At 52.2% G+C, this 16,879-nt stretch overlaps 1 protein-coding gene across 3 annotated transcripts in view; it reads left to right on the top strand.

Moving 5' to 3' along the window:
- Window positions 1-16,879, top strand: part of OPHN1 (oligophrenin 1) — a 49,835-nt gene that overhangs the window by 18,220 nt on the left and 14,736 nt on the right. For all 3 annotated transcript variants that reach the window (XM_027905278.1, XM_027905280.1, XM_027905279.1), the window contains exons 3-13: window positions 1,341-1,402; window positions 2,856-2,927; window positions 8,199-8,300; window positions 9,091-9,201; window positions 9,630-9,734; window positions 10,399-10,528; window positions 11,826-11,926; window positions 13,614-13,705; window positions 13,828-13,906; window positions 14,712-14,745; window positions 16,133-16,195. In XM_027905278.1, the coding sequence (XP_027761079.1) occupies window positions 1,341-1,402; window positions 2,856-2,927; window positions 8,199-8,300; window positions 9,091-9,201; window positions 9,630-9,734; window positions 10,399-10,528; window positions 11,826-11,926; window positions 13,614-13,705; window positions 13,828-13,906; window positions 14,712-14,745; window positions 16,133-16,195 (951 nt within the window). The remainder of the gene's footprint in view (window positions 1-1,340; window positions 1,403-2,855; window positions 2,928-8,198; window positions 8,301-9,090; window positions 9,202-9,629; window positions 9,735-10,398; window positions 10,529-11,825; window positions 11,927-13,613; window positions 13,706-13,827; window positions 13,907-14,711; window positions 14,746-16,132; window positions 16,196-16,879) is intronic.

Below are 16,879 nucleotides of genomic sequence, written 5' to 3'. Positions count from 1 at the left end.
TGCAGAGTGAATCCTCTCACGCTGGATTTTAGCAGGACAGGTACCTCTTTGAAGGTGCCACTTGTGGATGAGGGGAAAGGGCCCTCAGCTTGCACAGAAAGCACAGGAGCTCCCCTGTGCTGTGGGATGAGCTGTCCTGTCCACCCCTCACCATACAGCTGATGTGCTCTCTCATGTGCTGCCTGCCCAGCCCAGCCACAGGGAGGGAGGGAGTGAACTGCAGGCACAGAGCTCTGGGGGTTTGACAGAGCCATTCTGTGCTGTACACACCAGGCCAAGGGTGAGCGTGGGACCTGTCAGACCCATCCCATGCAGGCTGGAACTGTGGGAAGCTTTCCCAGCTAACTCCAGGTAGTTCCCAGGTGCACTTCCCTCAGGCATCCAGCACACAGGCACGATGTTTGCGTGGGCAGATGTTGGCCCAGCCTTGCCTTGCAGCCCAGAGAGCTGGGAATTGGCAGAGCCCCTCAGCTCAGCACTGTCAGTGCTGTACTGCTGTTTCCTCTCCTGTGACAAATTCAACCCCTTTCCGAATTCTTCGGTGGGCAGGGACAGGGTTGTGTGTTCCCTCTTGGTGTGGGGAGAGTCAGTTGCTCCAACCTAGTCCTCTTTTACCCCAGGCTAAATTAGTCTTGTTTCAGATTGTTAAAGGAAAACTTTCTTGCTATTTTTATTGTAGTTGGACTCCAACTGCTGATCAGTGAGATCTTTTTGTTTCACTTTTAACATTTTGGGGAGTGGTGTCAGTGTCTATGACCATTTCTACAGGTGCTGCCTTTCTTCCTGGACACAGACTTTGTGCTTCCTGTCACCAAATGTGACCTTTGTCATTCCAGGCTGTTTTCATTTTACACACTTGTCCTGGTGAGCACCTACAACTCCTCCTGGGTTAGAGGTGCCAGGCCCATCCCGGTGCTGCCAGTAGCTGTCCAGGTGGGAGAGACAGCCCCATCCTGTCCACAGCCCCTTATATGGCAGAGCTTGTTCTGCTACTGGTCCTGGGGACAGTGTCTGCCCCTTCCCCATGTTTGCACCTTCCCTGCCACCTTTCTTAATGAAAGCTAATTAACAACCTCTTCCATTTCCAGGGCCTTCTCTCCTTCATTGCTCTGGGCAGGAGCCCCTCCTCTCCAGTGCATAAATAAATACTCCTCATGGCCAGCTGGCATGTAGCTTTGCCTCACCCAGTTTCTGCCAGAAGGAGCCACCTCTCCTCTGTTTTTTGGCAAGGCTTTAGCCGGCCATGCTGGGGGCACAGCCCCACTGAGGTGTCCCAGCGTGTGTCCCACACTCCGGTGCCATGTCCCAGCTCCCCTGACCAACCTCTTCTTTTCTTACAGCTGAGTCCTTTAAGGAGTTTGCAGAGCTGCTGCACGAAGTAGAGCTGGAGAGGTCCATGATGGTAAGGTGATCAAAACTGGGCTCTGTCATTCCCACCAGGGTTAAATGCCAGATTGTGGCCATAGCACCGTGTGCCTCAGTACGAGGCTTCCCACTGGAGGGAAGCAGGGAGCACTGGGAATGTTGTGCTCTGTACCATGCCTGGTCCACGGTGAGCTGAGTGCAGGGGAGGCACTGGGAGGGCTGAGGTGTCATGGGCAGTGTCCCAAAGCTCTCCGGTGTGCAAGCAGTCCTGGAGCCCCTGGCCCGGCAGCTGGAGCAGGCTGGCTCTGCAGGGCCAGCTGTGTCCAAGCTCCTCACCAGCTGGTTCTGTGCTGAAACCAGGCATTAAAGAGTAAGATGTGTTTTTGCTCTGGTTTTGCTTGGTGCAGGCAGGCAGTGCCCCTGTGCCACTGATCCCCTGCCCGTGCCAGCCCAGCTCCTGCAGGGCGATGCACTGCCGTTGGCCTCCCTCTGCCATGTGCCCTCTGCCTCTCCAGAGCTCCTCCAGAGCAAGTGCTGGCTTCCCATCTCGCTCCCAGTTCCAGGAAAAACATGAAGGTTAGGCTCGGTGAAGAGCTTACAGCATGCCAGGAATGTGCTGCTTGGCTCTGTGTTCCTTTGCCTCGTGCGGCTGCGGGAGCTCGTGCCAGGCTGGGCCAGTGCCACAGAGGCGGCTGTGCCAGAGGGTCCATGGGCAGGCAGGGCACGGCAGGAAACCAGGAAAGCGTGAGATACTTCTTTATTATTAATTACAGTGGCTCTTTGGCAGTGGGGGAGCCGTGGAAGGGATTGTTTCAGGGATCATGGGTGCTGTCCAGCTTTCCAAAGTTGGGGGTTTTTTGCCCTCCGCTTGTAGGATCAGTTGTTTACAGCAGCCCCTCAGGAGGTTTCACACTCTCACCATGTTCATCAGCTTTAAATTCCCTGAAGAGCTGTGTCAGGGTGTTGTCCTGTCCCCTTCTCTTCCCCTCTCCCTTCTCTGGTCCTTGGGACAGAGCCTGTCACAGAAGTGGGGATGGGAAGAGACAGCAAATTGGTCCCAGTGCCAGGGGAAGCTGGAGTCAGTGAGCTTTCCTGTGGATTCATGGAAAGAGAGTGCAGAGTATGTCCCAGGAAAGCATGTCTCAGACATAAGACAGGAATGGAGGAGTCACAGGCAGGCTTTCCCTTTTCCCTAGCTGGATCTGGCTGGATCTTGGGAGAAGGGAAGTCTGATTTTTTGAGAGCAGTGTTGTAAGATCAGGATGGGGGATGTCCCTGAAGCCTCCTGTGCCGTGCTTGGGGGTTGTTGGGTGTTACTGATGGGGAAGAGCGGGCACAGATGGGTTAATTGACTTCACCTACAGACAGAGAAGTTTGCAGTCAAACACATTAAAATATGAGAGTTCTTGGCTTCTAGCCCTGTTGAGCCTCTGTTTAGGAGAAAACTGATCCGTGTCCTACAATTAAAGTGTTTTTTCTTTGCACTGTAGGTGCAGAATGCAAGTGATTTGCTGATCAAACCTTTGGAAAACTTCCGGAAGGAGCAGATAGGGTTCACCAAGGTAAGGGTTGTTTGTTTCTTTCTTTTCAATGTAAACAGATTTGTTTGCTGTTACTGTGTCTGAATTCAGATTTTTTTCCTGTTGTGAACAAGCAGACAGTTGCTGTACTACATTCTGACTTCAGGCTCTCAGAAACTCCCTGTTCAATGCTGGCTTTCAGCTGCTGGCACGAGGGCTCGTGCTGTGACTTTTAGTCTGATTTTTCAATCATAAGAGGCTCCAAAACCTTTTCTGAATTCTTTGGGTTCTCTCCTGGCCTGATTCCCAAACTCTCTCCATTCTGAGCAAGGAGTGCTTGTTTTGATCAGGAGGAGATCCATCTTGCTGCTTTCTTTCCTCTCCCCTTTGTTCACTCAGTGCTACTGAGAATAAAATACTTTCTGCAGGGAAGTGTGTGGTAGAGGGGGAGGGAGGGAAGAGGGGAGAGCAGCAGAGGCTGACAGGCAGAACCTGATTATAGTCATAGGGCATTTGTTATGAAATATTTACATAAAGCATCTAATGAGTCTTTCAGTTGGACCAAACTTTTAAAGAAACAAACTGTAAAAAGTAAATTCTGCACATATGGAGCAGAAAAGATAATTTTTCCCATGTCTGCTATCAAGAAATTCAGGTTCCACGTTACTCGGCAGCAGCTTGAAATGGGGTTGGCCCTGACCCAGCTCCGAAATGGAGATGTTTTGGAGAACACTTGAGGCTTGGATTGAGCCCAGCCCATCTGGAGGCTTTGACGTTTAATAAATACAGGGTTTGAGAAGAGGTACTCAATCACCCTCCTGCCCTCTGCCATCCCCTGCATGGCTGGGTGCCTTTAACCCTCAGACTGTTTCCTTCCCAGGGAGCCCTCAGAGTGTGTAAGGATCCCTTTGTGCACAGCCCAGAGCATGCTGTGCCCCGAGAGCTGAGCTGCCTCCACCCATCTCCCCCTGCAGAGTGGCTGTGCCCAGCAGGGTTGGTGCTGTTCCCTGGCAGTGGAGGGACCTGAGCACTGACACCGATTCCCCTGGCAGCCTGCAGCCCTTCCTCCCTGGGGACAGACAGGGCCCTCCGGGTGGAGGTGTGGGGTGGTGACAGTGGCAGGAACTGCTCAGAGCAGCTGGAGAGGTGGCAGAGGGCAGGGAGTCATTGCGGGTGGCTCACAGGACATTGTGGTTTGGCTCTGGGATTTGTTTCTTGTGAGGAACACAAGGTGCAGAGAGGGCTGTGCCATGGCTCAGCCCCAGTGCTCCATTTGGGACCTCGCAGGGCAGCACCCACCATGGTCTGGGTGTGCCTCTGCTGACAGGGATGCACTGAGAGGTTCTGTTTTTCCCAGCACTGCCCCACAGCCTGGAGGCACTGTGAGTTTGGGAACAAGCCTCTCCAGCCCCGTACCCTCACCTCCAGTGATTCCCTGACAGGAGCCTGTGCCACTCCAGTGGCCCGGAGCCCGTGGGCTGCACCCTCAGGGATCGCCCCAGGCACAGAGCCTTCCTTCACCTGCCAGCCTGCACAGCTCCTGTGGGTCCTCCCCATCCCACGGCAGAAGGTGTGAAATACAGACAAGGCTCCTCACAGTGGGGCTCTGTCAGCACAGGTCCTTCGCTGGCACCACCCCGGAGTCCTTCCTGACCCACACCAGGGCAGAGGCCAGGGCTGGGCTGTGGGACAGGCTGGAGACGTGACAAAGGGAAATTGTGCCCTCTGCTTCATTTCCGTATTTTGGCAGTGTCACCTACTGTGAGATGTTTTCTGTTCCCTGTGTGAGCTGCTGGAGCCAGATAGGAAGAGCCCTTGAATTGGGGCTTTGTGATGCCTCTGGCTGGAGTGCAGCCAGTCGGTCTGACCAGCACATCTGAGCCCGCATTCACCCGCTTTCCCGGGACGAATGGAATCTGCTTGGGCAGAGGGTGTGCTCCCACACAGGGCAGCCCGGGCTGTCACTGGGACCCCCTCCAGCCACCTTCCACTGCCACAGCCCCGTGGGATCACTGCTCTCCCTGTGACTTGCTGATCAGTGGGTATATGTGCAGACGTCACAGATAAAAGCAAGGATCCAGGACCCTCTGAGCTGACCCATTTCCCAGCCCTGGCACCTCCATCTGCTTGAAAGTCGAGGAGCCAGAGGGAGTTTATGGCAGGGGTGAGTGTGGAAAGGAGCCAACACGCACGGAGGAGCCTGCCCCTCCCTCCCCACAGCCCTGGGACTCAGCTCCACACTGTGGGGCTGGAGTACTTTTGGAAGAGCCTGGCTGCACTCACTGTGTTGAGGAGGATTTGAATAGGAAAAGTTTCATTCCAATTCCACTTGGAAGGAGACAGCTTTTTTTTAAAAAAAAAGAAGACTCAAACACAAAAGCAGAAACAGAAAGCAAACCAAAAAGTCAGAGGGGAAAAACTGTTTTGGATGCACTGTAAGGGCGGGAGGAATGTTCGCTGTGCTCAGGGATGCTGAATAGCTGCAGCGTTTGTCAAAAGTTCTTCCATAGGAGATAATGTATTCATAAAAGGACTTAGTAATTCTATTATTAATTTCACTAATTATAATTTTAACAGAAAGGGAGGACAGTAACTTCTATTTGCTTTCATCTCTGCAGTAGCAAGGCCTGAGGAGCATTTGAGAGAAACCAGTGGGTGAGGGAAAAACACCAGGATAAACTGAGTGTGGTTTTATAGAAATGATCTTTCTACACTCCTCAACTTGACTTTTTAAATTTATCTTTTTTTGTATTAACTCCTGATGCCTCATAAAAACGAGTTGTGATGACCCTGCACCCACTGTCCCCCTCAGGTGTGTGTGGAGGTGGGGCCTTCCAGCAGGCAAAGAAGACAAGTGGCCCTGTGAGATGGGCTCTTTGCTTGCCACTCCACCTCTCCTAGGACAGGAATTTCAGAGGATCCTAATTAGCACCTAATGATTAAGGGCAAGTTTTGGCAAGTCCTTGCACCCCTTTTCCCCCTGGTCAGCTGGACCTGATGGCTGCCACAGGGTTCTGGCATCACTGGAGCTGGATCACCTGCCAGACCAGACAGCCAGTGTTTTCCTGAGGGCTCCTGCTCACTCCTGATAAAGCAGCATCTGCTAAAGCAGATGGAGAGCGGGAGAGGTTGGTCCCAGCTCTGACCTGGAGTGTGGCTGCCATCCCTGGTGTCCTCTCTGCAGGGTGGGGACAGCTGGGTCACCCTGTATGTTTGGCTTGCTGGCAGCAAGAGGCAGAACAGGACACCTGTCTTGGCCTTCAGCCCCTTTCCTGCTGCTCCTTCAGCTGCTTCCCCACAGCTCCACTGAGCAGCAGAGCTGGCACTGTCCCTGTGCTGCCACCACCACCTCTGCACGCCAGCTCAGTGAGGATAGCTGAGCTCTTGGTTGGGTTTGAAGCCCACTTTCCATGGCTGAGGGATTTCAGGACCGGGCGCTGGCACAGCCATCTCCTCTGAGGCACGAGCGGTGTGACTGCAGCCCCGCAGTCAGCACCTTCCCTGCACTGCCACGGCCTTGGGGTTTGGAGACTCCTCTTTATGGACATGGAAACAAGCCAAGTTCCTGGCTGTGTTAGACAGGGCATCAATGGCCCACACAGCCCAGGAGTGTGACCTTACAGAGACACAGGAACTGCTGCTCCGCAAACGCTTTCACTGCACTGGGTTTGGGTTTGCTGATCAGGGGTAGTCACTAGGGTGGTGGTTTGTTTTGACAGTCCTTCCTGGCCTCGCCCCCGCAGCTGCAGCACTGCTTAAATTAGGTTTCACCCTTGGAGGACTCTCTACTCCTCCTGACATGGATCTCTCTATTCTGAGGCGTGAAGTTGCTAACACAGAGTCACAGTACCCAGAACTGCAGGGTGTGATTCCAGAAAACTCACTTCCCTTCAGGGGTCTGGTAATTCCAGGAGCTACAGGGCAGAAGTTGTAATTGCTGGGGTGAAAAGGTTTGTTGGGTTAAGCCTGCCCTGCTCTGGACAGTTATGTATAAGCAGGAATAGTCCAATTGGTGTCTCTGCATTTCCCCATGGTAGTTGTGCTTTTCCAGCAGCCAAGTCAGGACTCCTGTGAGGTGAGAATTCCTTTTCCCAGAAGGGCAGCTGGCAGGAACACTTGTTACTGTTAATGGGAGCCAACTGCATTGAGCCCAGGTATGGGTTTTGGGAGCCCCCAGGCATCCTGCCACGTAGGACATCCCGACAGACAAATGGAGTAGTTCGTGCAAGTGGAATGGGGAAGCAAAACTTCATGGCAGGGGAAGCTGCAGACTCTGCAGTCACTACTGAATGCATGAGGAGAATCCCTAGTACCTACCAGTCTAGCTAAGTCCATCTCTCTGATTTGTGGTGGCACTGGTGTGTGTTTGCATATCCATGGATTTCTGAGTGGAGGCAAGAGAATAGGATTTCAGGGCTTTCAGGAGGTAGATGTTGAAAGGTGCTGTTAATTCTCAGGAAGGTGGGATTTCCTAATTCTGCTTTCTACCTTCTAGAGCTTTCTAAAGCCAGACAGAGGATCTGGACATCCTATATATACCCTGGAGTATGTACATACCAGTGCTCAGCTGCTTGAATCTGGCACTGAGGCTGCTGCCAGGCTGGAATTTCCTAATTTTAGCAATTTAGTTGCTAAAAAGTCCCAGCAATCCCTGATGGCTCGATTACCATCTAATGTGGCTATTTGTCAGCCTGGGCTCTGCTTATGGTTGTGTCTTGATTTCTGAGTCCTTGGTGGTTTCCTAGTCAGTGCAAGGCAGGAGCCAACATCCTGGTCCTCAGCCCTGCTGCTCCTTGCCTGCTCTCAGGGCTTCCCTCTCGAGTGTCTCTGGTTGCTCTTGTTCATCTGTGTTCTCTTTGCACCTCTGCTGGCAGGGAGATGAGGACTTCCCTCCCACGTGTCATCCTTATAGGCTTCTGCTTTCCTTTTGCTACTCTTCAGAAACTCATGGTAAAAGCTTCAGAACAGAAAATTGCCAAACTAACAAATCTTTCCTTGACCTTGATGTGTTTCTGACTGTTGTTGCGCTGTTGTTTTCTGACCTGAGCACATCAGCAGATGGCGAACAGGGTTTTGATGTGTGAACACCTCATCAGGGGGCTTTTTGTGCCGCAGAGTATTGGCAGAGCTGGGTCCTGAGGTGTAACTGCATCCAGGGTAGGCAGTTAGTGAAAGCAGAGGGAATGGAAGTGACCTTCTGTTTTGGCTGACTTGACCAGAATTTGTCTATGGGTGTACAGAATAAAGGATCTTGGTGTTGATGCATGTTCTTATCTGGAAAATTCCAGTAACTGGTTCTGTTTCACCTCACAGGAAAGAAAGAAAAAGTTTGAGAAGGATGGTGAGAAGTTTTACTCTATGCTGGATCGCCACCTGCATTTGTCTTCCAAAAAGAAGGAATCCCAGTTACAGGAGGTGTGTATGGAGCTTCCTTCAGAGTTGGGTCCAGAAGCAACACCACCAGCTGCTCTGGATATTAGAAAAAAGTGTGGGGAGGAATTATTCCTTCCAGTAATCTGTTGAAGTTGATAATCAGTTAAATCTACTCAAAACCTGGATTCTCTGGGTGAGACCAGGGAAATCAAGCTCATAGTTGTCCCATGTGTGTTGGCTGCTGGTACTGGCTTTATGCATTGTCACCTGATTGTCACCCTCATGGTGTAGTACAGTGACCAGGGGCACTGGCACAGCTGGGGACTGGTCACCCTTTCACCTGGGGAACCGCTCTGGCTGAAATAACCAGTTATTATTTCTTTTGCTGGCCTGGTGTTGCCATGCTGCTGGTGCTTTTGGGTGGCTGTGGGGGCAGACAGAGGAGATGTGTCCTGTGGTCCTGCCCTGCTGCAGCTCTGGAAGTGCTGGTTCCGGGTTGCAGATGGAGTCTGGAAAGAGGATGGTGGCAGTGGCCTTGTCCTCCCAGGGCTCTGGGTGGAGAAGGGGCTTGTGCTAAAGTAACAAATGAGCTTTGGGAAAGCCTTGTCCTTGCAGACTGGGGTGAGGTTCTGGATCCATGAATGAGAGGGAGGCAGAAATAGGCAAATGGAAAAGAATATGCACCATCCCAGTTCAAACCTGGCCTGGAGACCTGGCAGGCTGGTTTTGGTGAGGACAAAGCTACCTGTAGGCTGGAAGACAAAAGCGAGTCAAGTATTGTAAAACTACGTGTGATATATTTTCTTTTTCCGCCTCTCCCTCCTTCTTCCAGGCTGACCTTCAGGTGGACAAAGAGAGACACAATTTCTTTGAGTCCTCCCTCGAGTACGTGTACCAGATCCAGGAAGTACAGGAGAGCAAGAAATTCAGTATTGTGGAGCCGGTAGGAGCTTCCTTTTCTCTCAGCCTTGTTGGCTGGTGCTCAGATGTGCTGATGTGTTACCTGCTCCGCTCACCTGCCCTGGCCTGGCCTGCCATGGTCCCAGCCTATGGCTGAGCACAGGGACCTGGGTGGTGGCTCTGCCCAGGTGCCAGGTGTGGTGGGATCGTGTGGGTTTTGTGGATGAGCACTTTCCAGATCTGCTCTGGGTCTCCCTGCAGGGTCTTTCACTCCGGGAATGTTTTATTCAGACAGATCCGTGGGTGGTAGCCTGGTCTTTAGGGGCACTGTGTTTGATGAGTCATGCCAAGGCTGGCATCACTCCGAAGTTGCAAGGAAAAAATAATTGAAATTTCTGAAACCCGGCTGTCTGTCCGTCCTTCCTCCAGTTAGAAATACAGAATTTCAGTCTGCCCTTTCCCTCGTTGCAGGTGCTGGCATTTCTCCACAGTCTTTTCACTTACAACAATCTGACAGTGGAGCTGACGCAGGATTTTCTCCCCTACAAGCAGCAGCTCCAGCTCAGCCTGCAGAATGTGAGTCCCTGCCCAGTTGCAGGACTTTCCATGTGACTTCTGTTCTCATTTGGATTTACATGCCTCTCATGACAAGGCCTTTCCACCCGAGCAGCCTGGCCATGTCTCCCCTGGAGGAGATTGCAGATACAGTTATTTCCTTCTCAGCTCGCGAGTGTTTTCCCCTCTCCTGCTCAGGAGAGTCCACAGGTCTATGAGAGTGTTTTCTCTGTCTGGGGGGTGCTATTGCAGTCACATCATTTAACCTGGTGCATAAACAAACGTGAGATTATCTTCCACAGTAATGAGATTGAAATTGTACTCTGAAAAGGCCTCTAACCTTGATCCTAATCATACTAGCTTACTACAGGCTTGCTACATGCTTTGGTAAGCTCCTCTGCTGGCCAGGTGGGCTCATGGGTAAAATATCCAGGTCCTGTGCCTCCTCAGCACCATCTCCATGCACACCGTGTGTCAAACCTTGTGTCAGACCTTGCCCCTTCAATCATCTCGAAGAGCCCAGTGCTTTTCATAGCCACAGTTTCCATGAGGACTTGTGGTGTGGCTTCCAAATTTTGTATCTTGGAGACCATTTCTACCAGAGCACCTCAGCTTTATCCAGGAATACTTGGAGCTCACTCTTCGCTCCTGTTCCAATGTGCTTCTATTTGTTTTCTCTTACCAGACAAGGAATCACTTTTCCAGCACGCGGGAGGAGCTGGAAGACCTGAAGAAGAGGATGAAGGAAGCGCCCCTAACCTGCAAGCTCCCTGGGCAGCCGACCATTGAGGGCTACCTCTACACTCAGGAGAAATGTAATGGCTTTGGATGCACCTGGATGTGTTAGGGAATGTGGAGGCCTGGGTTGTAGCCCTGCTGTGGGATGTGTGGGGTTACACCACTGCCAGGACACAGGGTGTGCGGGGTTACACCACTGCCAGGGCACGGGGCATCACGTCCTGCCGGTGCCTGAGATGCCTGAGGCGTCACTACCTGCATTGCCGGGGGAAGCACTGGCAGCTCTAGTTGGCAGCTCTGGCAGCAGTGGCACAGAGCTTCCTCTGGCTCACATGAGCCGTGTCAGCACAGGGCTAATTGCCCTGCAGTCTGATGAGATGGGATTCATGACTCCAGAGCTCTGGCAGACTGTGCCTGGGCTGTTTTATCTGAACAAATCTGGTGTCCTGCCCAGCCTCAGCCTCTGCAGGCAGCTGAGCACAGCTGAGGTGGGAACTGGTGCTGAGTTAAGCTGCTGAGAGCGAAACTTGTGATTCTGAGCAGAGTCAAATTAAACCAAGTTCAGCCTTTTCCAAACCCTGGCTGCAACTCTCCATGGCCGTGCAGCAGGAATGCTCAGGGGATACAAATCTGTGCAGAGCTGTGGCCACTGAGACAGCTTTGTGAGCAGTTAATTTTTAATGATATATACAAATCTATTTATAAATATATTTTTAGGTCTGTTCATCCTGCTTTTAGAAGAAAATACACAAAGTAATTTAGACCCTGTGGCATGTTCCTGCAGGCCAGTGGCTATTTGCTACCTCTGTTTATGTTTCCATATAAATTGAGCATAAAGAGTTGTTCCTCCACACAACTGCAACTTAAAAGCAAATTACAGAAAAAATACCAGTTGAAGTATATATACCAGTTTCCTATAAAGGGGTTCAGGTAAGACAACAGAGAAAAATGACAATAATTCCAGTGGGATAGAGATAGGAACTTCAGAGTATTTTAAAGCTGCTGTTTTCTTTATTACTGAGTTTTCACCAACATGAAAAATTAGTGGTGTGCGTGGAACAAGCTTTCAGGACACGTAGGATCCTGCCAGTGGAGGTCTTGGCTAGGTTTGGCCAAACCAGCCTGGCTTGTGCCCAGAGTTCCACAAACGCCCTTTCACCAGCAGCGCGTTGAGAGGGCGCTGGAGGCAGCGGCTGCCCTGCACTCCTCTCCTCCTGCTCCTCCTCCCCTCCCCTCCTTCTCCTCTTTTCCTGCTCCTCCTGCTCCTCCTGCTCCTCCTGGCTCTTGCCCATGGAGACACTGTCCAGCCATGCCTTGCCAGCTGCATCCAGGTACAGCCCTATCCCTGACTGCAGCCTCTCGTGTGTTCCGCAGGGGCACTGGGCATCTCCTGGGTGAAGTATTACTGCCAGTATGAAAAGGAGGCAAAAACCTTACGGATGACACCCATAGACCAGAAGCCTGGAGCTAAGCAGGTGAGTTGGATGTCTGCTATGTTGGCCCAGCCATTGGGTCTCACTTCCACTCTCCCGTGGCATCCCTGCCCTGACAGCCAGGCAGGTGCCACGTGCAGGGAGCAGCAGCCAGCCCGGCTGTGGCAGCAGTGACCGGCAGTGCCGCCGCTCCAGCCACACCGGCTGCGGGCTGGGCCTGAGGCAGTGCCCATGGACGGGCTCCTGGCCACGGAGCAGAGGGAAGGCTCTGTCCCCTCCCTGCTTTGTCCACACAGGGCGGTTTGGTGTCACCTGAAAGAGCCACCTCCATGAGGAGAGGGCCCACCCCTCTCCGTCCCTGGGAGCTGAGGCCCAGCAGGGTTTGGCATCGGGACGCAGGTCCGTGTGACGTGAGCGATACTGGCCAGTGCTGACCCACGAGTTTGGTCTGGGATGAAGCTTGTGCTTCTCTAGACCAGCTGATACTGATCCTTTCCTCACGCACACGGGCTGTGAGCTGCAACCTGGGCTTCACGAGCCCTCTGGCAGCCACTGAAGTGCTTGAATGGCTCAAGCTGCTAAAGGAGTTACAGCATTTCCCTGCCTCCGCATGTGCGCACAGCACTGGTTTGTAGTTTACTTTCTGCTCTTGGCACTGGTTCTGGGGGACTGGGACAGTGTCAGGAGAGGAGGGATGGCAGCAGTGCAGCTCCAAACTGCAGTAAGGTAGTGATTTGGGGAACTGCTGCGTTTCACAAAGTGCTCAAAGTCTGGGAGTTCCCTCCGTCCCTCCTCGTGACAGGGAAGGGGTGGGAGGATGGAGCAGAGCCTCTAGCTGAATCCCCCACCCTCCTCTGCCATGGATTGGGTCCCCAGGGCCTTCCCAGGCCAGTGTGTGCTCCAGTGCATGAGCTCATGGTCTGTTCTTGGCAGCACTCTGCACACTGCAGCAGGAAAATAAAATAGATGTTTTGCAAGTCCTTGGCAGAGACCTGGGCAAAGAAATGTCCAAACTGTTTTCTGGAGAGATTTGTTGTCACCTATTCCATAAGTGTGTCTAAGAAGGCCAATTACTGCAGATAAGGGCTTGGAAACCTGTAAATTAGTGCCTTTCCCAAACACTCTCAGTCTGGGAATCTGCACCGTCAGGTCACAGCTGGCCACACGACTTCACAGTCACATTATAAATTGACTGTGCTGCAGAGCACAGGGACATGAACACCCAGAGCCAGGACTGAGCCACCTCTCCAGAGCACACCTGCTCTGGGTGGGGTGAGGAAATGTCCCTTTGCCTCGTGGTGTTTGTGTAAAGCCATCAATGACCATCAGTGCTGTGGGTAGTTGGTACTGATGGTCAGCCCTGATAAAATTTAGGACCCAGCTGTGTCAGATCACAGAGGAGCATGGTTCTGGCCTCAGAACCAGGGACTGCCTCACCAGGATTGCTGGAGCAGCATTCCAGCGCTGCAGAGGCAGGGTGTTGGTGTGTGGGGTAGTGCCATGGAGTGCAGAACGTTCTGTAGCTGAGGAGAGGAAGCCTGGAGCACAGAGCCTCTGATCCTGCCTGTGTTGGTGCAGGGAGGGCCTCCTGTGCTCCTGGCACTGCCATTGGACTCTCAGGACATCTGTGGGCGCTGCTGGGCTGGGCTGGAGCTGCAGGGAGCTGAGGAACCCAAAATCTTCTCCTGTGTTTCTGTCCTCTCACCTTGGCTTTCGTGTTCTCTCCTAGGGCACCTTGGACCTGACCTTGAAGTCCTGCGTTAGGAGAAAGACAGACTCCATAGACAAAAGGTTTTGTTTTGACATTGAAACCAATGAAAGGTGAGAGGCGCTGCGTTCAGGTGGCCCCAGACCCCACGGGCCTGGAGCGAATCCCTCTTTGCTGTACATTATAAACAATCTTTCTTCCTTTCCCTGCCTGTCCCTGGGGGAATTCCACGCAGGTCCGGGACCATCACGCTGCAGGCTCTCTCGGAAGCCAACCGGAGGCTGTGGATGGAGGCGATGGACGGGAAGGAGCCGGTGAGTGTTCCCGGAGCTGTTCCCAGCTGGAATGTGCTGTCCAGCAGTGTCCTCTGCCGGCGGGAGGGGGGACACATGGGGACACGGTCCCTGCTCTGCGCCCCTCCTGCTTCTCCAGTGGTACCTGCCGGTAGATCGTGGCCTTGGGCTCCGTGCCGTTCCCTCGGCACAGCTCCCCCTGGGGATTTTGGGTGTCCCCCCTAAACCTCGGGACATTCCTTGGCTGTACCAGCTCGCCTGAGGACTAGCCTTTCCGAGGCTGGGATGCTCCTATTCCTGCTGCTCACTGCCTGCTGGAGCTGATGCTTTGTCTGTCGCTGCTCTGAGCAGTCTTTGGAAAGGTGGCGCTGCCCACCCTGCACCCTCGTTCTCCCAGCTTTCTGTGCCTACTGGGGTTTCCTTCCTTCAGTCTGAGAAAAGCTCAGAGCCCTGCAGTTTGCCTACAGAACAGAGAATTTCCCTAGCAACAGGTGCCCCAAGGAAATGCAGGGAGGCACTAGAAACTCCTTTTTGTGCAGAGAATGGGATCTTGCTTAATTGTAAAATGACATTTCTATGGGACATTGTCTTTTTGGCTGTGATTGGCTCTGGGTGATCTATGGATGATTTATGGGTGACCTATGGGTGATTTATGGATGATTTATGGATGATCTGTGGTGGTTTATGGGTGTAGGGGATCTATGGATAATCTTTGGGTAATCTATGGGTGATTTATCAAGTGCTGCATTTTCTTTCAGAAATAAGTACCAAATTATCCTGATGATGTTTTTGTTTCTCCCTCCTCCATTCCCTCTCCCTTTTTCAGATCTACCACAGTCCCATCACGAAGCAGGAAGAAAGTGAGTCACTTCTGTTCCTGTTATCTGGGCTCCTGGAGCTGTCCAGAGGCTGGGCAGGGTTTTCCTTGCACATATTCTCATTCTCAATTGCTGCCAAGTGCTGTGTCCCCCCTCTGTGGTGGCAGTGTCACTTGTGTCCTTGCATCACAGTGTCTGGCACTGAGCCTGGATAAGATCAGGTTGCAGACAGTAGAAGTTATTGATGCGATGAGCAGTTTTTATTTAGCCAGGAGCAGTGGGATGTGGGCTTCAATTTGCACCTCCAAACCCCAGCATAACAGAGGGGAAAAGATCAATGAGAGATGCTGAGAATATGTCCCTTAGCAAAGAGTAATGGGGCAATAGAGATGACATTTAGTTCCCTGGAGGTCCCACCCCCCACCATGTTCCATGTCCCACCTCTCAGCAGTGGGGTGCACCTTGGGAGCCCTGGAACACTCCAGAGCCTCGTTAGGTGGGTGAAACCTCCATTCTATCTCAGCTTACTTTATCAGCACTGCAATTAGCTGGCTCTAATGAGCACGGGGGCATGAGCACAAAGCTGCTGTGCGGCCGTGTTCGCATCACACACTGGGAGTGTGACTCAGGGTTTCACTCAACAAACACTCTCTACTGTTAATAGATTAGAGCTGTTAAGTGTTCCAGTGCTATCACAGCCCTCGGTATCGAGCACCGAGGGGGTCTGTGCTGATTCCTGCAGTAAGACTAAGAAACATCTGAGCTTGGTATTGCTGTTGCTCGGAGCAGAAAGGACCAGTACAAACAACCTGCTGAAAATGCAGGATCCTATAGGATTCCCCAGCACAGCCTGTGCTGGACTGGGATTGATCCAGATATATCCTGTGGCTGCTTTTTCCAGCAAAATGTTGTTTTAAGTTAAAAAGAAAGAGGCTCAGAGCTGGACTGTGGGTAGTTGGCTGGAACAAGCCATGTGCTCTGCTTTCCTCAACACATCAAGCTGGGTTCATTTTGCTTTTTAATTCTAGTGATGTAGATAAGCAGAAAATACATGATTGCATGATGGGGAAGAGCTTCAACTGCAAATTTTGCTCTGGAAGTGATTAATCAAGTCCTTATCAGACACAATTCACACGTGGCAGGACCTGATTTACACTGCTGTTATTAAAGACAGAGAGGGGATAGGGAGCAGCGCTGCAACTCAAAATAAATTCGAGGGGAAATGGGAGAACATATGAAACTAATAACTGCTTGTCAAGATGTACAGAATGCTGGTGTTTTCCTGGAGGAATGTATGGGATGTGGCTGCAGGTGTGAACATATCTGTGAGCTGGGGCACTGCAGCTTGGGGCTGGAGATGGAGATGGGGGTGTCCCAGGGTTCCCCAGGGGTGCTCAGGCAGCTAACCTGACTTCCTTGTCCAAAACAGTGGAGCTGAACGAGGTCGGCTTCAAGTTTGTTCGGAAGTGCATCAACGCAGTGGAGACAAAAGGTGAGGAGCTCACCCTGCTGTCAGGAGGTGCCGCCAGCCTGGCCCTGTTCCTGTGGCCTCAAGGCATCTTGTAGTTCCTGTAGTACAGTGTTTATTAGTCACTGACACTGGACCCTTGACTTTTAGCTGAAGAATGCTTGTTCTTCAGGAGCAGAAATCCTATGTAGTCTGGAACATTGTCATACAAAATTTGGTTGGGATTGAACTTTCACCTTTATGCTGTTTTCATTCCTGTTTTTCTCGGTTCAGACTGTGAGCACATCCACTGCTGGGCAGCAGGAGAACAGCTCTGACAGCCCATGCTGGGGGCCAGGCAGAGCTGAGGAGGGTACAGGGTGTTCAACCCCAGTCTGTGAAGCAGCAGGACAGAAGCAGGCTGAGGGGTGGCAGCTCGTCCTCTGGGCTGTCCCTTGTAACCCAACCTGCACCAGTGAACGTCAGTGAACTTCGCCAGAATGGGCTGGAGGAGTGGGGTAAATCCCTCAGAACTGCTGGATGACCAGGCTGCTGCAGGGAATGGTGTCTGGCTTCATTTCCAGAACCTCTGGGGCTGTGGCAGCCAAGGCCTGCTGGAGTGGGGAGCAATGGGGTGACAAAGACAGTGGCTCTGCCTGTCCCAGCACTGGCCAGTGTTTCCAGAATCTACTTCAATATGTTTGACTTCTCTCTGGGTTTGAGCAAATG

Source organism: Empidonax traillii, unplaced genomic scaffold, assembly GCF_003031625.1.
Source record: "Empidonax traillii isolate 1590-97213 ecotype Southwest subspecies unplaced genomic scaffold, ASM303162v1 scaffold1138:size371499, whole genome shotgun sequence".
NCBI lineage: Eukaryota > Metazoa > Chordata > Aves > Passeriformes > Tyrannidae > Empidonax > Empidonax traillii.
The sequence above is the reverse complement of the archived record's forward strand: the minus strand, read 5'-3'. Positions and strand labels throughout refer to the sequence as shown.